The following is a 27,852-nucleotide window of genomic DNA, read 5'->3' as shown; positions in this document are numbered from 1 at the left end:
AAGCACCTTGAATATGTAAGTCATTATTTTAATCTTGCATTACACACAGTATAAGCAAAAAATGTTAACATAAAAAAGTGCTTCTAAAATACAGATTTTAGTAATACCCAGATTGTATGCCATGCACATTTGAAAACTGTCTTTTAAAAGCACAAACATAAGAGTTTCACTGGTAGCTCCCTTATAATACCTCTCAAAAAGAACAAGGGCCTTATTACAAGTTTGGAGGTGCGGGAGCAGGACCGCCCCGCTCCAGCACCGCCAAACCCGTGGTTGCCCTGCCCGTCAGATTAGGAGTTTTCTCCTGGTTTGCCGGGTGGTTCTTTGGCGTTTCCATGGCAGTGCCTATAAAATAGGCACCGCAATGGGAACATCAAAATCAGTCCCTGCACAGCATGGACTGCTGCAGTCCATGCCGTGCAGGTACTGGGGTGCATGCACGCAGGTGTACACATCTGCCCCCTGCATACATTCCCAGGCCCAGAGGCACAAGGGGTCCTACGTTTTCTCCCCCCCACGGTTTTTATGGAGGTGGAACCGCCATGAGAACTGCGTCGGAAAATAAACTCGTAATATGCTTTGTGGTACCGCGGTGGTCCTGCCAAGCATATTGCGGACTCAAGACCGATGCGCCACCCCCTGGGGGTTGCAGTGGTCTAAGGGAGGCACAACCACCCTAGTTGTAACTGGGCGGTCAACACGGATGGGGTACTAAACCCCCTGGTCCCCACGCTTTACTTTTAATATTAAGCAAACACCTAACGAATACATTGTATTTGGCATTTGCATTACATTTTAACCTTTCACTTTATCTCGGGCCACCCCACTTAGTTCTTAGAATTGCCTCCCTGTCTTCAGGTGAAGGCCCGCTCTCTATCAAACACGGTTTCTAGAGAGTGAGGACAGCCAATGATGAAGCTTGACACCTGGTGGTGTGTGAGGACAGTTCTTCACAATTTTTGAGATGCCTGGCACCCCACTTAATTAAGCGTAGTGCGCCTGTTATTCACATATAGAATCAGATATTGATTCAGGGTAGCTTCTTTTGTGTGTACATGTCTTACTTGGAGGCCCTCCCCTAGCAAGCACTGGGGTTACGTGTGTGCCTTTTTACCTGTCACCTACAAGGAGCGGGCCTACCAGCAGCTTCTGTGCTTTAAATTGTCTCTCAGTCTACTGTAGAAGGGACATTCAATCATTGAGGCAAGGATTGTGTATGTGTGTGCGCAAGCATGCGTGTAGGTTTCTGTGTGTGTGTGTGGGGGGGGGGGGGGGGTTTCAGTGTGGGCGTGTTGTCAGCATGTGGTGGCAATATTTAATTGTACACTTTCTTACATTTGGTATAATATAAATAATTTAAAGAGTTTAAAATAACAAGAGATAAATACTGCTATACATATCATTTTAAAAATCCCAAATTATCACCACAAGAACTTGCATTTGTAAGGATTCCAAGCAATTCACAACAAAAGGCAGGTTTAAAGTAGCAAACACTGCTTTGAAATACACACATTTACAGCATTTTGGGCTCAACTTTATGTTTTTAACTTTTAGGTCAATAATTATATGACGGGCACTTCGAGATAACGGATGTTCCCATCTCAACTCTAGGGTACTAACTACATGATTAAAACAAGTCTCAAAGGCCTTCCAAGAAAACGTGCACCATTTTGACACTCACATTTATCTTTAACGTTAAACTTAGAAGAATTGAACAGTACAATCTTATTAGACCTGTCTTTAAAATATACTCATAAAAGGCTTGATTGAAAACAATTTTATGTCAAGAACGGAGGCTCCTATTATGCCTTCTTTTCTTGCTTTATTTTAAATAGCAGCAAGATAAGCAAAGAACTACAAATACCCAGAAGGCCCAGCAGAAAACTACTGGCCAATGGGGATCGAATAAACAAACAATGGACCAATCACAACCAGGGTAGTATATATGGCCATCCCTGACCACACGAAGTCCTCTTTTCTTGCTGCTACGCAGAAAGATAAGTCGCATTTTCTTTTCCTCTTATATATTTCACTGTTATTGCGCGTTTATTGCGTTGGCTGTGTCTTATTTATGCTCCGTTTGTTGCCAAAAATTGCTGTTGTGCTTTACGAGCGTTCGCGCTCTTCTGGCTGGTCGGCCTTGATTCCGACTTGATTTTGCCCCGTTTTCGGACCCCCCCCCTCGCGTGTGTCAGCGCTTGGTTTCTCCCGCTGCGCACGCTTCCCGCCTTACCGGCTGTTCCCTCACAGTGCTCCGTGGCTCCCTGCTGCTCGTGTGTTTACCGCTGCTTGCACAACGCGGTGTCCGCCCCCAGGGGAGTGTCTCCCTGCCATTCCGGCCCGTTTCCGCCCCCTTTCCTCTCTGCTTTAACCCTTTCCCTACCGTTTTTGCTGCAATGGAAAATACAAGCTCTCCAGAGCTGGATAATGAGGAAAGCGAAGCTTTCAAGTCAGACCTCAGTCATTTCATTAATAATTCAGTGGAGACTGCTGTTGAGGCTTCTATGTCTCGTGTGTCCAGACACATGGAAAATTCCCTTATAAGCCTCATGACCAAAGCTTTGGCCCATTCTGCGGGGGATAGCAGAAAGCGTAAACTGGTTCCTTCCACTTCTCTGCCTAAAAAAGTGTCACTGTTGGGTCGCGAGGCCTCCTCGCATTTGGTTGAGGACGTGGTTCCTCCCAGGCCTCCTAGCAAGGAGGGGTTAAAGTTTGCTACGTCTAAGAGTAAATCTAAGACAAAAAATGTGGAGGTTCCTAAGAAGCTGGTCATTGATACAATTCCTGACACGGATGATGATGATGATGATATGGGTGACACAGATGATTCGACTGGTTTACTTCACTTGCTTGATTCTCCTTCCCCCAAGAAAGCGAGATTGGATGCTTTTGCGTCTGAACCTGTTTTGGATTCGGAGGGCCAGCCTATGTTTGACCCCTCTTCTATCAGACATCCCAATTCTACTGAGTGGTTCCCCACTCCTCATGTGGGTGAATACATCTCCTCCAAGCTCCGTCTGCCTTTGGACAAGTCTGTTCGTGCTAAGCTCAAGTCTGAGTGTCCAAAACCTTCCCTTCCTTGTCATGTCACCGTTACCCCTTCAATTGATCAACCCCTTCTTACTTTCTTCTCGAAGTTTGGCAAGGATCCCCGCAGGGGTGTGGATAAAGCCTGGTCCACTTGCCAGGACAAGCTTTTGGATGTTGTGGGCCCTTTGGCCCGGGTTTTGGATATGGCGGAGACGGCCCGCTTGGAAGGTTCGGACCTTGATCCGGAGGAAATCTCTTTGTGGCTTCAACGCTCCTTTTGCCTGTTAGGTAATGCCAATGCAGCGATCACTCATGAGCGCCGTAAAGGACTGTTGATCAAATTGGATCCGAAGTTGGCCAACCTAGCTACCCAGGATCCGGGTGTCAAGGCTGACGGCCTTTTGTTTGGCGATTCTCTTGTCAAGGACCTCAGCCGTTACGTGTCCACTTTTGCTTCTTTAGACAAAGCGCAATTTTCTATCAAAAAAGTGTTTACCCCTCGGGTTTTTGGCAGGGCCGGCAGAGGCAGGAACCGCTCTTCCGGCCGCGGTTACCCGAACCAAGGTTCCAGAGGCGCAGCCAACTCCGGCTCTCAAGAATTCAAGCCACAGTTCTACCCCCAAAGAGGTCGTGGCTTCAGGGGTCGAGGACAAAAAGGTTTCCGCGCCCACAACAACAACGTCAACTACCAAGGTGAGCCCTCCCCCTCCTATCGGAGGACGTCTTGCTCTTTTTCTTCACAGGTGGCGCGCGCTCACGGCGGATCCCTGGGTCCTCAATTCCGTTCAAGGCTATCTCATCGAGTTTTACGCTCAGCCTTTCCAGTCTATTTTTCCTCCTCCGTTGGTTTTTTCCGCAGACGTGGCTCTGCTAGTCTCACAGGAGATCCAAAGTCTTCTTCACAAACAAGCCATCCTTGTCGCTCCCTTCGATCCCTCAGGTTTTCTAAGCTCCCTCTTTTTGGTTCGAAAAAAGAACAAAAAAGTTCGTCCAGTCATCAATCTCAAGTGGTTCAACCAGTTCGTGGTTTATCGCCACTTCAAGATGGAGACCATTCTCCATCTCAGGGATACGTTACGCCAATCCGATTGGATGGTCAGGCTCGATCTACAGGACGCATATCTTTCAATTCCTATACACGAGGCCCACACCAAATTTCTACAATTTCAGTGGTCCGGCGTCACTTACCGATTTTGTTCTCTTCCTTTCGGACTTTCTTCCGCTCCTTGGTGCTTCACCAAAGTGATGAGGCCAGTGGTGTCCCATCTGCGCTCCCTCGGTATTCGTCTCATCATTTATCTCGACGATATCTTGATCATGCACTCCGACATGCAGACTCTTCTTTCTCACCTCGAGATTGCTCAGTCCCTCCTTCTGGATCTGGGTTTCCTCATCAATTCCGAGAAATCTATGTTAGTCCCTTCCCAGAGTGTGGAATTTCTGGGCTTCCGAGTGGACTCTTCCACGGCATCTCTTTATCTCCCGAACTCCAAAGTTCCAGCCATTCGGTCGGAATTATGTCAAATTCTTCGCCTTTCCGAGGTGTCTCTTCGTTCGCTTGCAAGGGTCGTAGGCCTTCTGTCAGCCTCCATTCAAGCGATCTTTCCAGGACCTCTGCACTATCGAGCTCTGCAGCGCTTGAAGATTCATCATCTGCGCCAAGGCTTGGCGTACTCGGATCTTGTCCAGCTGGACCAAGAATCTCGTCTCGAGTTACAATGGTGGATAGACCATTTAGATGCGTGGAACGGGAGAACGATTTTTGCAACGGCCCCCGATCTTGTATTAGAATCAGATGCCAGCCTGTCGGGTTGGGGCGCCCGATGTGGTTCAATCTCGACTGGAGGTACATGGTCTCCAGAGGAGTCGTCATTGCACATAAACTGTTTAGAGATGCTGGCAGGCTCCTTTGCAATCCGCAGTCTGGCAAAAAACAAAGCAAGTTGTTCCATCCTCCTTCGGATGGACAATGTTTCTGCGGTTCGCTACATAAACCATCTAGGTGGCACAAAGTCAAAACCGCTGGCGGAACTTGCAAAGAGCCTTTGGCACTTCTGTCTTCAACACAAGCTATCTCTCCGAGCGGAATATCTCCCGGGCAGTCTCAACGCCATCGCAGATTGGCACTCTCGATACCTTCGAGATTCAAGCGATTGGAAGCTGCTTCCCTCTGTCTTTCTTTCTCTCTCCCAGAAATGGGGTCCCTTTTCTATCGATCTCTTCGCTTCCCGGCTCAATTCCCAACTTCCCGGTTTCTTCAGCTGGAGACCGGACCCTCTTGCTCTCGCGACGGATGCATTCCTGCAGGATTGGTCTCTGTCTCTCAATTATGCGTTTCCTCCGTTCGTAATGATCAACAGGGTTCTGGCCCAGGTTCGTCGTCAGTCGACATCCCTGGTTCTCCTGGCTCCTTTCTGGCAAGCCCAAATCTGGTTCCCCTCTCTCTTGGAGCTCGCGGTGGACTTTCCGGTGCTGCTTCCCTTCAGCGAAGATCTCCTGCTAGATCCTCAGGGACTTCCACACGCCTTGATTCTGGACAGATCTCTAGTTCTGTCCGCTTGGAGGATCTCCGGTCTTCCGCGCCTGACGTCTTCATTTCACAGGAGGCTTCAATCTTTATCAGCAGAGCTTGGGCCCCTGGCACCTCCAGAGCCTACAAGTCCGCTTGGTCTTTATGGGCAAGCTGGTGTATGGAACGGTCTGTCGATCCCTTTTCAGCTCCTTTAAGCCTCGTGGTTAATTTTTTGGCTTCCGAAGCTAGTGCGGGTAAGTCCTATCGCACGGTTAATCTGTACAGATCTGCTATCTCTTTGAATCATTGTCCTATTGACAATAAGCCTGTGGGTTCCCACCCTTTGGTGTGTCGCCTGCTTCGTGGAGTTCGATTTTCAAAACCTCCGTTGGCTAAGTATTCCTTTTTGTGGGATGTTAATTTGGTGTTCAAATTGTTTATTTCATGGCCTGCAAATGATGCTCTTTCTCTCAAAATGTTGTCAGCCAAACTTACCATGTTGTTATGTTTAATTTCAATCAAACGTGTCTCTGATGTCAGAGCTTTGGATTTGTCTTCCAGACAGTTTTCACCTTCTGGTGTTTTGTTTCAGGTTCACCGGCGTACCAAAACCAATATACAATCTGTGTTTTATCCTTATTTTCCTTCACAGCCCCAACTTTGTGTTGGACTATGTTTAAAGAGTTATGAACAAAAAACTGCTGGTCTCAGGTCTTCCTCTCATTCGCAATTGCTCATTTCTTTTCGTAAACCCCATCTCCCTGTGTCCTCTGCCACTTTAGCCCGTTGGGTGAGGTGGATCATGTCCCTTGCGGGCATTGATGTTACTGCTTTTGGTGCACACTCGGCCAGGGGTGCCATGGCCTCTAAAGCCTTTTGGGCAGGCTCTCGTTTGGAGGATATCCTGAAATCAGCAGATTGGTCTAATGATGCTATTTTCAAAACGTTTTATTGCAAACCTGTTGTTTCTGCTTCTTCTGTTGTTGTTAATATGCTTTGAACAAGCATAATAGGAGCCTCCGTTCTTGACATAAAATGTAGATTTTCCTAGTATTTATGACGGAAAGTCTTAATTTTATTAAAGACACGGAGGCGAGTATTATCCCACCTCTATTCTACTAATTCTGTCTGTTTTTCCCGCCCTTAGGAACTCCGGCTTTACCACCGACCTCCAACTGAACCTGCATCTGCTCCAGTGGATGTTCTTTCTTCATCGGGGACTCTCCTCCAGCGTTTTCCTGCAGTCTTGGGTTTCCTACAGGATATTTTGGCTTGGATTATGACTGTGTGCATTTTAGTTTCTATTTTTCCATTGTTTATGCATTCTCTTTGACTTCTCGCACAAGAAAAGAGGACTTCGTGTGGTCAGGGATGGCCATATATACTACCCTGGTTGTGATTGGTCCATTGTTTGTTTATTCGATCCCCATTGGCCAGTAGTTTTCTGCTGGGCCTTCTGGGTATTTGTAGTTCTTTGCTTATCTTGCTGCTATTTAAAATAAAGCAAGAAAAGAAGGCATAATACTCGCCTCCGTGTCTTTAATAAAATTAAGACTTTCCGTCATAAATACTAGGAAAATCTACATTTTCTGTGTTAATAACTGAAACAACTGTACATTTTTAACAATAGAGCAAGTTACAGGGAAAGAAACAGAATCTAACCTATCATCTCTTCACAGTAGATGTTGCAAAGGACTGCACCAATGGTGGTGTACTAAATGTAGATTTTACACAGGCTTTTTTTGGTCTTGCCTCAGGCAGCACATTCCCTGTCTGTTGCAAGACATTTTGTTACCTTACAGTGGGTTTGCAGCCCGCCAATTACTTACCATTGCTGGGCTTCATTGTCACTGTCATTGCTCGTTTCCAATTCACCAGCTTCTCTAGGCCTTCCTTCCTCTTCTTAGGTTTATCCCTCCCTGGAGCATGGACACTTTGCTGTATCCTTCCACTTCTTGCTTTTTCAGACGTTGCATTTTTTTAAAATGTGAGCAGTCTGTGAGAGTGAGGTTTCCAGCTGTCTGCTTGTTGTACTTCTCTCCACACCATGTTCCTCCCACATTCTCCTCCTTCTCACCCTCTGTTGTCCGTGTGCTTGCCCCAGCAACTCCTACCCACCCTCAATTGTATGTGTGCTCGCCCCAGCCCCTCTGGACTACCCTCCATTGAACATGAGCTTACCCCAGTATTCTTCCTGCCCGCCCACCCACTGTCATCTATGTGCTTGCCTTACCCTCTCTTGCCCACCCACTGTTGTCCGTGTGCTTGCCCTCCGGCCCACCCATCATTGTCTATGTGTGTGCCCTAGCGTCTCCCACTCTGTTTTTGGTTTGCTTCCCCATTTCCTCTCGCCGGTCCTCTCTGCCCACCCAATTCCTGCTCTCCCACCCTCTCCTCCTACTTGTTTCCTTGCATCCAAACCACTCCCTCATGGGAGAGAGTGAGGGCAGGAGAGATTAGCATGGGTGTGGAGGGAGGACAGGCAAGGGGATGGAGAAGCACACAGCTAAAAATAATTTTTTTAAAGCAATATGATGGGGCCAGCGCTAATGAACCTTTTTTTCAAACGCTAAAAGACCCATTCGCATTGGCTGCATCGTAGCATTTAAAAAAAAAAAAGAAATTTGCCATGCTACACAGCAGCCGTGTTGCTGCACAACATTGTTATACATTATTGCCAGTACATTTTTTAATGAAAACATTGCGCAATAGCACATTGGTTCGAATAGTAGTCAATAAAAAAATCTGAAAGTTTACTCCATATTCTTATCAAAGCATAAGTAATCAAATAACTCTGTTACTAAGGAACAAATTATATATTAAGTACATGTGTATTAAATAAATGTCAATTATATGCATTTCCTACTATAACTATTGTCAATCAATAGATGTATCTCAAATAGCTTCTGCAGTTTCCAATGCACTACCATCATTTAGCCTCATGACCGGTTTAGAATGAAATGTGAAGTGGAATTCTACATAACAATGCAAAGCAAAACACTTTGCAGTAAAAAATGACTAAAGTTTTGCTGCATATTTATACCATCTATGTGTATTATTGGAATTCCAATAAAAATATGTCGACCCCCTAAGTGGTGCTCTAAATTCTACTTATTTTAAAGAAAGTTTGAGACATCTCTTTTGTAGAAGTATAATATTGTTTTTCAAAACAAATGAAGAACACGTTAATTTGAAATAACACCTGTAGTAAGTTTTTGAATCTTATAGAACTAGCAAGACATACTGGCCAGGTGCCACACATTTAAGGTTTTCTGCAAACAACACAGTGAGTCATTTGGGATTGGTCTGAATTTGTAATTGTAAATGCATTAATATGACGTTTACTACCCCTGATGAGGGGCTGAAGCGCTTTAAGTCAGGCAGCACGCTGATCCGGAACCCAAGGTTAGTGATTAATCCAGTATTGGTTACTATTACTTATTGGGATTAGCCCTGTGTGCTCATGCAACTATTCCATGCAGCCATTCCAGTTTGTTTATGCTGGGCTAAATTAGTAGGGATTAGTTGTGATCATTAGTGGTGGTGTGTGTGAGTTTAAGCACGTGGTTGGTGAGATTAATCGAGGAGTTAAAGGAGATTAGGTATTGTTCGGTTGCATAGGTATGACTGTCAGGGGAAGGAGGAGAGATTGTGATCTTGTAAATGAGTTGTGGGCAATTTGCAGACATACTACAATAGAGAATAAGGCAAAAATGCATGTGTCAGGTTAGGTTCTGTGCAGAGAGAAGAGGCATGCAGAAGATGGAAGGGAAGGGGAGGGACATTCGAAAGACAGAAGAAAAAAGAAGAGAAAGTAATCAGAAGTTTTAGTTAAAGGTCAGTTTTTCATGCCGGATTTAAGGAATATGAGAATATTTTCGAGATATCATGCAGTTTGAGGATGCAACGCAGTGAGGCTTATAGGCTTGGTCAAACACAAGGCGATGATGGACGGAGCGCTGAAACTTTTCAGACACTCACCCCCAGTCACAGATCTGGGTTGAATCCATCATCATTCTTTAGCTCACTTCGCAACCTCAGTTCAGACCCAGCTATATGCAATTCAGTCTTGACCCTATGCCTCACGGGTACAGTCCAGCCCGAACTGCTAAGCCAGGTCTTCCCTGAACCAGAAACAAGCATCCTGGGACCGGTTTCTGGGTAACACCATTCATCAGCCAGGCTAGCTTGAATCCAGTGGCATAGTGAGTAAGGGACCCACATTTGGGCCTACCCTGCCAACTTAGGGCGAACAAGGCAAACACAAGGAGATGATGGACGGAGCGCTAAAACTTTTCAGACACTCACCCCCAGTCACAGATCAGGGTTGAATCCATCATAATTCTTTAGCTCACTTCACCACCTCATGTCAGACACAGCTATATGCAAATCAGTCTTGACCCTATGCCTCATGGGAACAGTCCAGCCCGAACTGCCAAGCCAGGTCTTCCCTGAACCAGAAACAAATATCCTGGGACCGGTTTCTGGGTAACACCCTTCATCCGCTAGGCTAGCTTGAATCCAGTGGCAAAGTGAGCAACGTCTGGGCATACCCGGCCAACTTAGGGCGAACAAAGCAAACCTAAGGAGATGATGGACAGAGCGCTAAAACTTTTCAGACACTCACCCCCAATCTGGGTTGAACCCATCATCATTAGTTTTCTCACTTCGCTACCTCAGTTCAGACCCAGCTATATGCACATCAGTTTTGACCCTGTGCCTCATGGGAACAGTCCAGCCCAAATTGCCAAGCCAGGTCATCACTGAACCGGAAACAAGCATCCTGGGACCAGTTTCTGGGTAAGACCCTTCATCAGTCAGGCTACTTTGAATCCAGTGGCAAAGTGAGCAAGGGACCCACGTCTGGGCATACCCTGCTAACTTTGGGCGAACAGAGCAAACACAAGGAGATGATGGATGGAGCGCTAAAACTTTTCAGACACTCACCCCCAGTCACAGATCTGGGGTTGAATCTATCATCATTGTTTAGCTCACTTTGCCACCTCAGTTCAGACCCAGCTATATGCAAATCAGTCTTGACCCTGTGCCACATGGGAACAGTCCAGCCCAAACTGCCAAGCCAGGTCTTCCCTTAACCTGAAACAAGCATCCTGGTTAACTCCATAAAGCAGCCCCTCTCTCATAGAGGACACTCCAGGGGCCTCCTGCAGGGTCAGAACTAAGAGCCTGATTTAGAGTCTGGCAGATGGGATACTCTGTCACAAGCGTGATGATTATCCCGTACGCAGTATTACAAGTGTCATAGGATGTAATACAATTGTAAGACAGCGGGCTGGATATTCGTCACGTTTGTGATTAATTAACCCGTCCGCCAAACTCTAGATCAGGCCTCAAATCCTTTACAAGCCTCCTCAGTCACATGACTGCTGTGCTCATGCCTACACAGACACTTTCCTGGGGAATGCAGTTCAGCAATCCCATTTCTTTCTCAGGCTGTTACTCTTTCTCCAGGCAGCCCACAGCCCACCATGCAAGGGACTTGTTTGGGTTGTCCACACCTTGAAAAGAAGCCAGTAACCAGGGATTCTGGCCCTTCTGCTCATGTTTCTGTCATTGGTCAATTAGTATCTTTGCACTCTACCTTAGTATCTAGCCAGTATGTACTGTAATTTTGCTGACATTGATGTGGTTTCATTCATTCAGGAATAGACACAGAATGCATTTGAAAAGGGACTGCTTTTTCTTCCATTTTATTGCCAGTCAGTTAGATCTTGGCAGTTTCTTCTTCCTTAGCCCACACATTTTTTGTTCCAGTGTGGGTGCCAGGTTGGATTGATCTAAATTAATCCATATTGGGAGCGTCTTTTCTGTCTCTTTTATTTCCTCAGGTAAAAGGTTGTGTTGTTTTTAGATCTGAATATAATTATTTCCCCAATCCTTGCACTGGCCATTGCAGAATTCTAACGTAGTGGGCATGCTGGACTGCCATTGGTTTTGGGGTTCATGCTACTTCTCTGAATGTAAGTAGATCTAAGATCAAAAATCATGCCTAGCTCACAAAACAACCACAGCTCAGAACCTCCTTCGATTTGCTACATAATGGCAGCTCATGAACTGAAAGTTGTTTGCTACAAAAGAAGCATGGGCAGTTTCAACGCATAGCTCCAAAGTAAGTGTACGAACGAGGATTGGCTACATGCAAGGGATTCCCAGGAAGAGCTCTGAAAAACAAAATCCAGGGAGCATGTCTTTGAAGGTTCAGAACAGTGTTGACGTATCCTTTCTGAAAAGCGACAGAGAAACCAGAACAGAGATTTTTGATTATTATTGGACATCAATGGTGGCCACGGAAGCTCCACCCCAGAAGATGCAAATAAGTACCCAGCAGTGTCAAACTAGGACAGAAAATAAGTCCGGGCATTAAAATAAATGTGGCTTCTGATAGTGAATTAGATAGCTAAAAAATGAGGCCCATATTTGTTAATTGCGGCAAATTTTATCTTGTAAAGACAGACTGTATATATGATTTTTCAAAGTATGGAAGAATGCGTGGATTTGAGCTTGTTGCAGGCAATGCTTTTTAAATATCAGGGAAATCAACAATAAAAATGACCCAGCAGACAATAAAACAGGCCCACAAACAGCCTAAAAAAAGAGTCCCACACACTGACATGTCTAAGCAGCCCTTCAGGCACTGCCGAATTGCCCTGTGAGCCAGTCAAAACCTGGCAATCAGGAATGCCCTGGTTACTTACCGGTAATCTTCATTTCTCTTAGTCCTGTTCTTCCTGGGTGCAGTCCTGAGTGCCACCCTCACGCCTGGGCTTGGCGGTTGGCTATTTCCTGTTTTACTGTTGTCTTTTTGGCATGGCATGTTACAGGAAGTGCTTTGTTAGTTCCTCCCTTTTGTGGTAGCTCCTGGGTAACGGGGGCCATCTTGGGAGAACTTTTTGTATTACAGCTAGGGAGTTGGGTCTGCCAGAAAGGAGAAGTATCACCTGCATAAGGACTGCATCCAGGAAGACGGACGAGGAGGTAATGCTGAGCCACAGGTTTTGATCCCATTATGTGTTCAAGATGTGGGCTAGTAGTGAGAAAGTCTAGCCACAGTGAGAAAGCGTTCTGAAAATGCCGATCTCAATGGAACGTGTGGAATAGCAGATACTAGCAAATGGAGTGATTTGCGGCACAGCTCAATGTATGTGTCAGCAGGCATAAGAACTGGAAGTCAAATAAATTACATAGGTCTAACACTACAGAATAATAGCACCTTACTCACCACAGCTGCAGCTCGTTTTGTTTGCGAATTGTCGCCTGTTAACACACTGCAAGCAGGTGTTCAGTACTGGTCATGATTGCAAACCGTTGCTTCAAGGAAGCTCACAGTCCATTAATTATTGCACACTATACACCTGCAGGCGAGCACCTCCCCTGCTCCATTTGTGTCTTCGCTTCCCCACTGCAGCCATAACAACTGTCACCACAAGCTCAGCTTGCCTGTGTGCAGTTAGCGCCAAACGCTGAAGCTTGTCTACTTTTAATTAGTGATTTTATTCTGCCTCGTGAAATACTGTACGCAGTGACCCACCACTGCTCAGGCGTCAGATGGAGGGAACGGCCGCCATTAGCCACGACGCTTGATAGTCATTTTCGTATTCATAGAAAGTAGGAGGACGAGCCTTTTGCATAATAAATAGCGCTATCACAACAGCTAAAACAAACCATGATAGATGATCTTGCAGCGGAATGACCAAGAGGTTACCAGATGCAAATTGCAAGTTCTGAACTGCACCCCAGGAGGCTGTGGAGCAATGGGGCTCCTTAACCCTTTCTTGCTCGCACAGTAGAGAGGAGGATATGAGAGATGCAGCCACGAAGACTGCAGATATTTCAGGCTTTGGACTTCAGCAAGCCAACTGGCATAAGGCAGGTGTGGGAAAGACAGAGCAGGTGCCAGCTCAGTCATTGCCAGCCTCTGCATCTGGACTTTTCTGTCGATTGAATTGCCTTGTTCTCTAAAGCTGCTCCATGGGCCTCATTTATGAGGCCTTGCGTCAGTTTTGCGCTTCCAATGCGTCACTTTTTGTGATGCATCAGCGGCGTAAAACATGCCTCCTGTTGCGCACTATTTACAAAGTGACGCATCTAAGCAGATGCGTCACTTTGTAAACCCCTGCGCTACATTATACCTGCGTCAGGTATAATGTATGCAGAGGGGGCGTTCCCCCGTAAAAAGCCTTGTAATAGTGACGCAGTGAAATCTATGAGATTTCACTGCGTCACTTTTAGGATGCTGTTGCGTCAAAATCTTGCGCCTGCCTCACAGCAGGCGTAAGACTGACGCAAGCCCTTTCACATGGGGTTTTCCCCATGTGAAAGGACGCATTGCTGGAGTTGCGTCACTTTTGTGACACACCCCAGCAATGCGTGACTTTTGCGCTTACTGATACGTCAGAAATGCTGACGTATCTGTAACTCCTTGCGACATGATGCGTCATACTGTAAATATGATGCATCAATCATGTCGCAAGGAGTGCGCACTGAGAAGTGACGCATCGCTGCTTTCACGCAGCAATGCGTCATTTCTCATAAATGAGGCCCCATGTTCATTGCAGGAGCCATTTTGGATGGAAAAAAATTGTCATGGCAGGGCCATCATAACATGCTGGCATGGTGGACCCGTCAGCATTTGGTTTCTATGAAGAGGGAACACCAATATGCGAGTGTGTTTTCATAAAAAAATAAAGCTAATGTTCCCCACACAGGAACATTTCTGGTTGCACAAGGGTAACATTTTGGACTTTTCTTGTCTTGGATCACAATGGTTTACACTGGTGGGAATGGTGTCTTATGATCTGCCTTAAATAGGACAGCCCCTCTAAGACCATTCTCGTGCATAAGGTACACTGAGAACAGTTTCCAGATGGCGGAGTCAACAGGGCAAACCACAATTCCCACACTCTAAACATGGCACGGAACGCAAGTGGTGGGTAGAAGGATTGTCAGCCACGGCCTGTGCAGGTAAGAGCGGTGGGACAGTGGGGCCGGGTGGGGTGGGAATTCAAATTACTACCACGAGGGAAAATCAAATATTTATTTAATTTTCCCTCGTGGTCGTCAGTTGAAATCACCCCCACCAGGCCCCACTGCTCCTACCTGCACGGGCCGCAGCTGAGGACCGTTACCAGTTTTTGACGCTATGCACCACCCAATGCTAAGAAAGCTCTTTGTAAATGTAAATGTAAATGTGGGATACTTGTAAAGCGCACTGTTACTCTACTCGAGTGTCCTGGCGCTGTAGACCGCTGGGGAACCCGTCCTGGTTTTCCCTGTGAGATGGTCCCTTTCTGGGTATCTCCAGGGTGAAACCAGGCATCCCCGGCGTCTGTGGGGGGCCGTTGTAGAGATGAGGCAAGCTTAATGCCCAGAGTTACCGAGTGTGTTCCCTGGTTAGAGTAGGCACTGAGGCGAGAATTATCGAGTCCGTTGACCCTGGTCGAAGACCCTGCCGCGTCGGGAATTGAACCCTGGTCCCGAGCCGTTCTCTGCTTGTACATATTGAAAGCCTAGTGTCAGGCGGCTTACAGCCTCCACAGGTGAATGACCTCAATCGATTACTGTTGGAAGGCTAGTTAGTGTTTCTGGAATCTTTTTAGGCTAATGTGAGTAGGATTAAAGGCCAGAGCCTGCAGATTTATGCATACCTATGGTAAAGCACCAGAGTTTGTTCTCTGCCATCACTCAGAGTAGTATTCACCGTACTTGGAATCCTTGAAACAGCCACTAGACAAAGGCTGCTGTGAAAGTGAGATTAACTGCAGCGGGTGGAGTTTAATTGTAATCCCTGCTAGTGTCGAAAGGGAGCCTGGTGAACAATATGCCCCGAGTGGCAGCTGATGCCTCTGAGATGTGGTTCACACACTTCCGGTAAACTGGAAGAATATTGGCCGTGATATGTGGGGATGCACTCTGCTATTAGACACATGCACTAGAGCTTTGCGTGTGGATGTGACGCTCTCGGGTACTGAAGGAAGGTAAAGCAAATGGTACAGGCTCGCACTCAACCGGAAAAAGCTGCGTCCTAGATCTGACTGGTATTTGCTTAACCAATGGCTCTGCGGTACCCGGAACAGCTTTTGCCAAACTTTCCCCAATCCTGAGGAGTTGAGCATGGAGAAGCAGGCCACCACCAGCAGTGATGCGAAGCGGTGGCAATGGCATGAGAGGGGTTTGAGGTGGTGAGGCTGTGATGACCACATTGTGCTTTGAGGGGAAACATCTATTACAACATGGGCATTACAATGTAGTGCCTTTACAACACAGTCAATACCATGTTTGTGTTGTTACCACGAGTTCCATTACTTCAAATCATTACAACAACTTGCTTTAGGGAATGCAGTGTATGGCTGGTGTAGGATTTTAAGTCAAACACCTTCCCTACTGATACACCGACTTGAGTTGGAATAGTAATTTAAACTATTCCAAAGTCCAACGCTTCCCTAAAGCAAGTTGTTGTAATGACTTGCATCGTAATGGAACTCGTGGTAATGACACAGTTGTGTTGAGTACGTTGTTAAGCCACAAGTAGCTTTGGCCTGTGTTGTAACAGATGCGATTTGCTTTGAGCTGAGGATTCTTTTCATATTAAAGTGTTAGACTCTATTTCTGCTCCATTGTGGCCTAGGCAGGAGAATTTGAGGGCATCCACATGATGTCCTCCTCACATTTTTACTCCTGGGTTGGTATTACCTACAAAAGAAAATTCTTCTCACTGCTTTTCATTAGCGGCTTCGCGTCCTACTCCTGCCCTTTTAACAACCCATAGAAAGCACATGTGCTCCAACCTATACCCAAAATTAGAAGGAAGCCAGGAGGTGTCTGAGATTCTTTGACCATATACAGAGTATTTCCCATTCAACTCCATTCAGGGCAGATGACGGTGACCACAAAAGGCTGGCAAATGACCAAGCCTTGGCATATGCAAAAATTAAGTGATATTTCGGGGATATATATTTTCACTTCGTGTTTATATCCACATCTGATGTGGACATAAACACGAGGGCAAGGCTCACTAATAGAAGGGGACTGCTTTGAGGATAAAATCTCACCCACCAGACATTTTTTGTTTGGGTCACTCTCCTGCTGAAAGGTAGTTTGCAAAATTGTGCAAAATGTTGCTGCTGTGAAAGTCACACACTTTTGTGAGTTGTGTGTAATGTAAATTTTTCCGGGCCAGGGCTTAGTCCTGACCAAACAGCCAATAAACTATCTAATTGTGACGGATTTTGGAAAACCTTAAATTTATAGAAAGAGAAATACACGTTTTTGATCCTAATAGTAAATAGAAAGCTTAATGGTGGTTTTCATAAATCTAAACAATGAATCTGCCCAATTCTGTCCAAGTTGGTAATCAGCACTTTCTTTTACAGTGGAAAGACCTTTTAATGCAACAAGAGCCATAACTTACTATTCAAAATTACAGGAGATGATGTTTTAAGAAAAATGGTCATAAAATATGACCGCTTTTAAGCAAATAGCATCAAAGCAAATTAACCAATATTGTCAATCATCTTGTCGGTAGAACATCTTTTATCCTCAATCGCGTTTGCTGCAAGGTCACAGTCAAATATTTCCAATGGAGCTGCTCTGCACCAAGTGGTCTCAGTGACATCCCAGGCAAGGGTGCAAAGTTTGGGTGCATGCAAAATCACTCAACTGCACCAATGGTGGAAAACATTCCTTTGCTGATTCTTACCGACGTGCAATTTAAAATTGTGTTTAGTCCCCTCTGCCCCTGCCTTCCTGTCACCCCACATTCCTGAGAAGACCACAAGGGCAAGCAATGTAAGTGGTAAGAGGTGTCATGAATAGGTGCGAGCATAATTATTTTCATTCATAATCAGCATGATTTTAAAGAGAATTCCATACATTATTACGAAATAACTCTTGGCACTCACCTGTGTGAACATTGTACATGATGTGCACTTACGTAGAAAAGTCAAGCCAGATATTTGCTGTATATGTTAGACAGTTTCTCATGCAAGCGGTGGACACAGCCAATATATAGTTTTGTTTTTTTAGCAGAGTTTTATGTATAGCACCAATTGCGTGACATAAGGACACATTCATTTTTTTTAATTAGGCACGGGGAGATGAAGTGATTTGCCCAGAATCATAGGATATTCAGCGTCATCGCCGAGACTCGAACTCGGTTCCCCAGATTCGAGGTCAACGGCCCTAGCCGTTAGGCCAACTTCTCTCCCCACTGTAAATTCACACAACGTCGCAGATTTAATAACAATTTGTGCTCAGTTTGCAACACAAAAGTGACGGAAACCAAGGCAAACATGTTCAGTTGTGATTTACTTTTTGAGCACAAAACTTGTTCTGCACTGGAAAGTAGCCCCAAAGGAATGCAAAGTTGCATTAACCATGCTTTGCGTCAAGGGGAAGTACCATGGTTGGTACACAGGGGTTTCCATGGAACAACCCATGCAAAACCCTATCTACTAATGTTTGTAGACAAGAATAGGTGCCAAAATATAGAATGCCTCTTTGAAGCTGGTGTTAACTTGAAGAAATGTTTTTATTTCTCCAAACGTTTTCAATTTTGCACTTGTGCTGCACTGTACAGCACGCATACAAAATGTATAAACACAGTATTTTGTACTGGAAAGGTACCCATCCAGAGGAAAACTTTTGCTTGAAATCATGCCCTCACTGTGCACTATGGTGCAAGGGTATGAGCATTGGCACATGACAACTTAAAATGTGCCAGCACAGGGAGAGAGGAAAGAAGCGTGGTATCTTAGTACATTGTGCACATTTCTACTCTCTCCCTGTCATGCAACACAACATAGCAACTTTGGTTGCTGCGCTGTGTGAAAAGTTAGTAAATCAGCCTGTAATATTTTCTTTACAAACAAATCTCACGCAAGCAAAAAGTATGCATAAAGAGTAAAAGGGGAAAGAACATTATACAAAATATGTGGAAGCCAATAGTCAGGAATTTCTCACTATTATCACTGAGAAACTGAATTACTTTGCATAGGTTCCTTAGCTGTAAAAATGCTGCTGTCATATGTGCCTTAACATGTATTGTAACATTTTATTTTTCATATGATATTTCGTTTTCGTAACTTCTTGAGGCCCACTAAAGTATTAGCTTTATGGTACACTTGTTAAGGAAGCCTCATTTTGTTATTCTATGTGATAAACTGCACATTTGAGCTAAATCACTGTATTAACCCTAGACTCGTTCTGAAGTTGGCACAATGAAGCGAGGAATGTAGAAATTAGCGGTTATCCTTTTGCTCAAGAAAAGTGTTGCTATCTCCCAAGACCTTCTCACACTCTTTACGCAAGAAAGGCCTAGCTTCTGCTCATCAGTGCCTATCTGTAGGTTTCTATTTTACAATGTGTTCCTGGTTCCTTTCACTTTTATAAATATAGCGCCAAACTATACGGATTTTAGAGTTACATGCTCCAACTTATCAAGGGTAAAGTTGAATGCTTGCTAGCTATTTTTGCACTAAATCAATCAATCAATCAATATTTGTATGGGTGCGCTCATCACCCTGGGGCTATCCAGGCGCTGCATGGGGTGGGGCTTATTCGAACAGCCAGGTCGAGAGGCCGCTCCCGAATTCGGCGAGGGTGGTAGCGTTTTGGAGGTGGATGGGGAGGTCATTCCAGGCCCTGGCGGTAAGGTGGGAGAAGGCACCTCTACTGTCTTTGGTGCAACGGATGCGGGGGACAGTGGCGAGGGCCAGGAAGGACAACCGAAAGTGTCTAGTGGGCTGGTGGAAGGTCAGGCGATTGTTAAGGTATTCTGGTCCCATGTTGTGGAGCGCTCTATTGTCATGCGTAAGCAGTTTGAAGTGACATCTCTTCTTGACGGGGAGCCAGTGAAGTCTGCAGCGGTCGGGGTGATGTGGGATTATCTGGGAATGTCAAGGATGACTGTTACAGCTGTGTTCTGGATGGTTTGGAGGCGATTGAGGAGGAGGGTGGTGGTTGCTGCATAAGAGTGCGTATCCATAGTCAAGGTGACATCTGATGAGGGCTTGTGTGACAGTTCTTCTGGTGTCCATCTGAAGACCTTAGGGAGCATTCTGAGGGTGTTGAAGCAGATGGAGGCGACCGAGTTGACCTATTGTCTTATGGAGAGGTCGCTGTCAAGGATGATACCAAGGTTGAGGGCTTAGGTGGTGGGGGTTCTCTGACCACTAATACCCACATGGTGAAATGTCCCGGGCAATGTCCTCACTGATTCAGCTGCCTGAAAGGATGACCTGTCACGCACAGTTGATGCTGCTATGCACCTTGCACAGATGATTTTTCTTCGCGCACTTTACCTAAAATATTTGTCTCTGTTGCATGATCAAGTCACAAGCAGAAGTGCACTAGAGACCAAGAGGGAGTGTGGAGATACAGCTCACGGTGTTTGGTTGCGCCCAAACTTCTTCTCCCCATCCTTGCACGCTTGTATCATGGAGCTACCCTTGTCTGTAAGGATACCATATTATTAGCAGCAGCAACCCACTAGTATGCATGCTTCTTTCTTTCTGTGACCCAAAATCATTGTTATACATGTGTCACTTGCTTGTCCCACCAAGATGGCTTTTTATCTAGAGGCCTAGGTGTTTTTATACTCGTAGGTGTTGGTGATTGTCTCTATGTTTTCTGGGTGGGTGAAAGCTAAGCCCAGAGCAGACTCTATTACACTGTAAAGCGCCTACTTAGGACTTCATTTATCAAGTGACCAAAGAACACTTCATTTTATTCATAATGCAGGAGTTTTCGCAAACGCTCGGAATAGATCAGTAGTTTTGCTGAACCTATCACCCTAAATCAGCAGGCAAAGTGGAAACAGACAGTGATACCCTCAAGAAAAGGATAGTGAAGATATGTTCTGAGACCCAGTTGAAATGGCCTGAAGCCCTGCTTCTAGCTTTGTCTCTATGGGAGCACTACCAACGCAAAATCCTTGCGGTGCCTGTACAAGATAGTTAGGGGCGGTCTTTGATATTACCTTCAAACGCTTCCTTCTCTGCTGTCAAACTTGATTTAGAGTTGAATGGTGATGCAGTCCTACAGTGTTACAGAAAGTTTATACAATGTCTTTGCTGAATACATTCTCTGGTGTCAACCTCACCAGCATGACCCATACCAAGTGCTGCCCATCACCAATACCGCTGTTAAGAGTCATGGTCTGGCGATGTGGATCTACTCTTCCCAATGCAAGCGTGCTTCCCTTCCACGATATGACTGCCCATCGGTGCACGCTTCTGCACTTACATCAAGCCCCAGACTGAGACCTTCTTCCAGAGCCACTCCTCCTATTGATGCCCTGTTACCTGCCAGTGGGTCTGTGGAAAAGTAAATTTTGCCATGTTCTGTGTCCCTACGTGTCATCCATCATATGTTATGTGTGCATGATTAATATGCATATGTTATTCCCATGTTCGATTAAAAGACGGAATTACAGTTGTGTCCACCTCTAGTATGTCAGTTTCCAGTTCTCGTGAATAATACGAGTATTAGGCCTATGTAAAGTTATGTTGCCACGTTTCTCAGTGTGCACGTTATTTCATTGAAAGTCCCCGTTTCCAGGCCTCAAAAGGGCCCGGACACCAGATTCAGCTCCTGTCTCCTGAAGCCCTCGCTGAGGAGCGACACGGCCCCCACCTGTATCCTCGACCCTTCACTTACTTCCTGCCTCGCAGTGCCCGGTGCAGCCTGGCTCTGCCTCTGAGTCTGCCAAGACTATGTTATGATTCCAGTTATCAGTTCAGCCCTCCTTCCCTGCATTCCTAAAGCTACTGAGTCGCATCAATAGTTTCCGTCATTGTCTAGCCTTCAGGGCTCCATGTTAGAGAATACTGTATTTAATGGTCATTTAATATTCTTCATCACGCACTACATGTAGAATAATGCATGCTCCAGTCTTAGAGTCTGTTAGCCTTTCCCCTCTTGACTTCTAGTTTATATCAACATGTTCCCTAAACATCAGATACTAGATAGGGTTTAGGTACATGTCGCTCCGACCCTCCAGACTTCAGTCTCTGCTCCTAGCACAGAGTTCATAGCCCCCAGCTTCTCCTAGTAATACGTCATTGCCAGTTTGCGCGCACCACTAGGTTAGAGGTCCCGGCTCCTCAGGTAGCCCCCTCCATGGTTTCCGCCCCATTCATGACATATTCTGTTACGTTTGCATCACATGTCTATGTATACGCCCTGTTACACCTTCTTCTCACCCTTATCTTTCGCGACTGCTACGCGTCACACCTACTGCTCCACCCACTGTTACGCCTATTGCAATGTAATGCTATGTGTTTGCGTTATGTATATATGCTCATGTTTTGTTATTAAAAGTTATCCTTCCCTTGTCCAGATCCTGCCCCCGGCAGCGCTGCCATCCTATTCCTGTGCAGGTTGTCCTGATCCTGTCCTTATGCTGTAATAAACCTGCAAAACTCCCACTACCTCGAATCTTGACTCTTATTTTATTGAGCTATCTGTTATTCATTCATGCACTCAAAAATAGGGTATTATTTATTTATTTACCACATAATGGCGCCCGAATAGGGACTTGCCCTTTCCCCACGCGTCGGTGAAGCCACGCCGACCCCCTGACCCTCTGCAGTCGTGACGGAACTCTTCTGCGCAGTGGCAGATATTTCTGCTCAAGTATCCCTCAGGCCCACGGAGGAGACGGAGGAGGCGGTCCAGCATCCAGACGAGACGGTGGAGGAACGCGGCGAGTCCCGACCAGAGCCCAAGCCAAGAGTCCAAGGTCCGAGGTATCCGGAGGTCCACCCGTAACTGAAGTCCGAAGTCCGAAGTTCGTCGTCCGTCGTCGTAGCAGTCCAGTCCAGTCCGAGGCCTTCCGTTCTTGCTGCCCGGTGAGTACCGTTACTGGGGTGGTATCTAGACAGGGTCAATTTAATTGACTCTGGTCTGTGGGTTGGTGGTACACAGTCCCACAAACGAAGTGTCCACTTCGGTGGATGCGGGTCCTGACGTGTCTCTTTATGAGACCGGTAAGTATCGTACTGTTCCAGCAGTGCATCTAGTTTCTGTTCTAGTCAGTTTCTGTTCTCGAGAAAATTCATGTGTTCTGTTCTCAGTATTTCCAGGTAGTATTCTGTTCGAACTGTTATTTTAAATGTTTTTCATGTATTTCAATGTCGTGGTATGAATGGGGAATAAGTATCGTGTTCATTGTGTATTGTATTGTGTCTAGATTACAGTTCAGTCATGCCCATATTTTCCAAGTTACGTCAGTTAAAAACTAGAAAGGGTCTGCTGGAAGCAGCAGTTCCCGTCCCGCCCAGGGACAGTCCAGGTCACTTTATGTATCAGAAACATGGCATAAGCGCCATATTGTATCTAGATTTATGGGTAGAGTATACCAAACAGTTAGAAGAAAAGTATAGATGGCCCGTATCGGGTACATGGGATGCTGAGTGCATCATGAGAGTAGAAGAGGCATTATGGAAAAAGAAAGCCAGACAGTCACAGAAAGATGCCATCGAGTTATGGCGCAAAGAAGCTCATAAAAGAACCGAAAAAGAAATCAGAAAATCAGAATTAAGTAGAGAATCCCAAGAGCGAGCCCAAGAAAAAGAATTAATCGAGATAGGTGAACAATTCAAAACTGAACAGAGAGACAGACAGAGGAATGCCCTTATTAAGGGTATGTACCCTCTTCTTGCCGAGGGCTTGCCAAAAGCGACCCCGGAGGCATCCAGTAATTTTCCGTCACCATTAGTTCCGACCAAGCTACGTCACAAACCGACCGCAGCTGATATTTTTATTTCGTCCTATCTGGACGACACAGTCCCTGAATATGCAAATCCTGTTCGCGCTCCGCCAGTCCCAGTAAATCAGGCACATCCTGCTTCTCCAGACACCGGGGCACCCCATGCAGTACCTGCTACGGTACCCCCGGTCCAGCCAGCATTTCAATTTCCCGCTCCGCCACGAAGAATATCAGTCGACGATTCTAGTCTAGGGGCCGCAGGAGGAGGTCCTCCTCAAACCCCGCCGCCACGCAAGCGTTTATCAGCACTCGAATTACATGCTCAAGCATCACAGCGTACTCCCAAGAGTAATAAGTCTGTCGCAGAAATCGGGCAAGCCCTTGGCGAATGTGCCTATGACCCAGTCCCAGGCGAGAATAATATGGTTTTATATTCAGTACGCGTAAGGAGGGTGACCGAGTATCTAGTCACCCTACCCAATATGAAAGAAGATCTAGACAGAATATATCGTTTCATCCGTACAGGGGATGATCCAGAAAGTATTAGTGATGCCATGTCTCAAAGGAAAGCTGAGATCCAGCGTATGATATTAAAGTTTTTAATTAACTGTCTAATAAGAGAACAAGATTACCCGTCTAAAGATCAGGCCGAAATGAAAATCCTGACAAAGTGGAGTGATAATATAGCCGAGGGTAAGCACAATACCATTAGTGCCATGGAGAGTATGTACAAGAAAATCCGTAGAGAAATAATAAAGATACACGAACAACGTAAAGCAGCACAAGTAAGCGAGAAAGAAAGTAACTCTGATCCTGAAGAGGAAGACGACGAGAATACCGCCAGGATAGCGTATGTAGGAAAATCTAGATTTCCAGATCGCCATTTACGCCTAGAACACAAGTCAATTTTCCATCATTCAGCACCAGAACAAGGTTCCCTAGAACAAGTGTTCCAAGCTACCGATCACATTCTGAAATCACGAATCGGTTACAGTGAATTAAGTACCATGCATGAGCAGGAACTAGCCCGATCAGCAGTCCGATGGATTACTGATTCTACCACTTTTCCAGACGAAATAGTGGCACAAATGTTTCTGAAATTGCCCCCAGCCGAGCAACGACTGGTGGGTATGTATATGATCCAGCACCTCATTACTTTGTATGAGGGTCAGCACTCTGATCCAGGTCCGTTACATGATGTCCTGAACGAGTTACTCCAGTATAGATGGAGAGGTCTGGGTACCGATTTAATTAGTGTCATTCTAGAACAGCGCCACAAATATAGAACGTTTCTGAACCCGCATTTTGTTCATGTCTCACCTCCAGAAAGTAAACCCTTTTACATAGAAAGACAGAACCCGTTACGAGAAGTGCATCCAGTTAAGACAGAGGACGGTGAAATGCAACGAGTGTTTGTTTACACCCCGATTACAAAGATGGAACTCCTCGAAATGAAGAAATTAATTCCCTGTCATGACAAAGATCCAGCAGGGTTCCATAGAGAATTAAAAGACATGCTCCGTATGGGAGAATACACTTACCCAGATATCATTAAAATGTTAAAGGTCCTGTTGCCCGCAGGGGTGTATGAAAAGCTAAAGGAAAAAGAATGGGAGGTGGGAGAGAAAAAGATAGATTGGACAGTTCTAGAAGCAGAAGATAAGTCACGTGTACCAGGTACCGGTCTAGGAGAGAAATGTAAAGAATTACCAGAATTATTGATTCAAGTTTTACCCAGATTATTAACAACGAAAAAGGAAGACTGGGATGCAATCTCAGCCTGTAAACAGAAACAAGAAGAAGACATTAGTGATTTTTATTCTAGGTTTGAAAAATGCTTTAGCATCAATAGTGGCCTCAAGACAAGTAGCGAGTCATACCCTCATCTCTTTGTTACTAAATTAGTCGAGAATTCAAGTCCACAAGTTAAAAATCGAGTTTTGTAAGTCGAAAGTACCTGGCAAGCTAATACCCCGTCCCAGATGCTCCAGATGCTCCAGTACCACCAGAATAGAATCAGGGAAGAGCAAGAACACGAGAGAAAACGTATGAAAGACACGAAAATGAAAGTATTAGTTGCACAATCCGTTCCTCAAGACAGTCAGAAGAGGGGTCCGAATCAAGTCAATCATCCTGCGGCTCCCGTTAAAGGGAACTGCAACTATTGTAAACAGCCAGGTCATTTTATAAACGAGTGTGCAGTTCTGAAACACAACATAGCTACCGGTAAAACAAAAGAAAGACCACGTCCGCCTAGACAAGAGCAAGTTTCACAGACTCCTCAGCCACAGAATGCACAACAGACAGTTACAGTACCGCAGCCTATTGCTGCAACCCAGCATGTCACACAGCAGATGTACCAGTATGCACAGTCTGAGTATCCAGAGTACCAGCAGTATTCATGAAACAGCCTAGAGAGGGAGGTAGGCTTGCCTCTCATCGAGATACCTGTAGATCAAGAAGGTCCCTATGTTCATAGTCAAGTATTAGGGAAAGACAGAAAGTTCTTAATTGATACAGGGGCAAGTAGGACCACAATTAGTCACGCCGAAGTTCCAGGGGCTCCGCTCTCAGGCTCAAGAAATGTTTCCCTTGGATTTTCAGGAAAACCTATCGTAAATGAGATTTCAAAGCCAGTTACTCTAGAAGTAGGTCCATTGTCCCGTACTACTGATATGTTACTTACTAAGTCATGTCCAGAAAATCTATTAGGCATTAAAACACTGAAAGAGTTAGGTGCAGTTATATGTTGTTCCCCAGAGGGAATACGTCTGTTCCTACGTGACTTTAAGGGTCACTATGTTTTACGTGATTTTGATCCCAGATTGTCTAATGTTCCGCAGCATTTATGGGCGCAAGGTCCAACTGATGTAGGGTACATGCAAATCACACCCCATCGTGTGACCCTGAAACCAGGTGTAGTGTTACCACGAATCAGACAGTACAGATTGCCACCTGAGGCTGTAGCAGCCTTATCCAAAATTATTGACGAGCTCATCGCTCAAGGAGTAGTTGTAGAAACTGACTCCAATGTATGTAATTCTCCGATCATTCCAGTCATGAAACGTACTGATCCAAATGCACCCCCAGTATATCGATTAGTGATCGACCTACGAGAACTTAATAAATGGTCCGATCACTCTCTTTTGTCCTTCTCTCTTACCCGCCAGGAACAGATAGGCCAGGCTTGCTTTGTAAAAAAATACAGACGTCCCTGGTCTAAATTAGTAACTGAGAAATGGACACTCAATCTTTTAGAAACTGTACCAGAAACTACTAATTGTCCTTCAGACGCTAATGACTGTTTTAACCATTGGCTTGAGGACTCATTGAATCAGACCCTACCGAAGGTTGGGCTTTCCCATCGTATTGGAGCAAATAAAAAAGCCTGGTACACCCCAGAGCTTAAAACCCTTAAACAACTTTGTAAACAGAAGGAGAGGCTCTGGAGAAAAGACTACCAACAAAACAGTAAGGATACTTATAGGACTGCCCTTCGCAACTATAAAAAATTGATTAAATCCACCCAATCCAACTATTATCAGGAGAAAATCATCTCGGCCTCAAGCTCCTCTAGGGAAATCTTTAAAATATTCAAGTCCCTGGTTACTCCACCTAGTCCCACCGCTGATCCTAGTCTTGCATATATTCGCTGTAGAGAACTAGCAAATTTTTTTGTCTCAAAAATTACAGACATTTATTCCACTTTCCATGATATACCATGTTTATCAGCGGTATCCCCTAGTTTGGAGGTGAATCTCCTTGAGACATTTCCTCCTCCTGACTGTCGGGAGGTTCAATCACTTCTAAGTAACCTTAAATCAGGTTCACCTGCCGATGTAGCACCTCCCACCATGCTCAACCTAGTCTCTGATGTTGTGGCCCCGGTGATTAAGGAGGTGATTAGTGCCTCACTCACAACCGGGGAAGTTCCCCTTCACTGGAAACATGCTAGAGTGAAAGCATTACTGAAAAAACCCAACCTCAACCCCGATGACTGGGCGAACTATCGCCCTATCTCTTTGCTGCCAACAATTAGCAAACTTACTGAAAAGTATGTTAATTCCCTGATTTCCAACCATCTGGAAACCCATAATCTACTCCACCCTTCCCAGACAGGATTCAGGCGCAAACAAGGCACCGAGACTGCACTGGTGGCTGTAATTGAGGAAGCAAGAAGGATTGTAGATCAGGGCAGCTGTGCGGCCATACTATTATTAGATCTCAGCGCGGCCTTTGACACCGTTAATCACTCCATCCTGATTCAAAGGTTGGGTGATGTGGGTGTCACTGGGACCGCGCTGAAATGGTTACAATCCTTCCTCTCCGATCGGACTTTTTCTGTATTTGAGGATGACATCTGTTCTCCACCTGTGCATCTTCACTGTGGCGTTCCCCAGGGGTCATCCCTCAGCCCAACATTATTTAATATCTATATGAGGCCTCTGGCTGAGGTGGTGTTACCCTGGGGAGTGCAACTAGTGACGTATGCTGATGATACACAGCTTATCATCACCCTTTCTGATCGGATGTCTTCCTATGATAAACTCTCCTCTTGTCTCAGTAAGGTTCGTGAGTGGAT

General features: G+C 45.5%; 1 protein-coding gene across 1 annotated transcript in view; it reads left to right on the top strand.

Annotated features, from left to right (window-relative positions):
- Positions 1-2,504: 2,504 nt before the first annotated feature.
- Positions 2,505-27,852, top strand: part of LOC144824232 (uncharacterized) — a 67,184-nt gene continuing 41,836 nt past the window's right edge. The window contains exon 1 of the mRNA XM_078683378.1: positions 2,505-3,723. Coding sequence (XP_078539504.1) covers positions 2,505-3,723 — 1,219 coding nt within the window. The remainder of the gene's footprint in view (positions 3,724-27,852) is intronic.

The sequence above is a fragment of the Lissotriton helveticus genome, chromosome 3_1 (genome assembly GCF_964261635.1).
Source record: "Lissotriton helveticus chromosome 3_1, aLisHel1.1, whole genome shotgun sequence".
NCBI classification, from domain to species: domain Eukaryota; kingdom Metazoa; phylum Chordata; class Amphibia; order Caudata; family Salamandridae; genus Lissotriton; species Lissotriton helveticus.
This window is presented reverse-complemented; position numbering and strand designations above follow the sequence as displayed.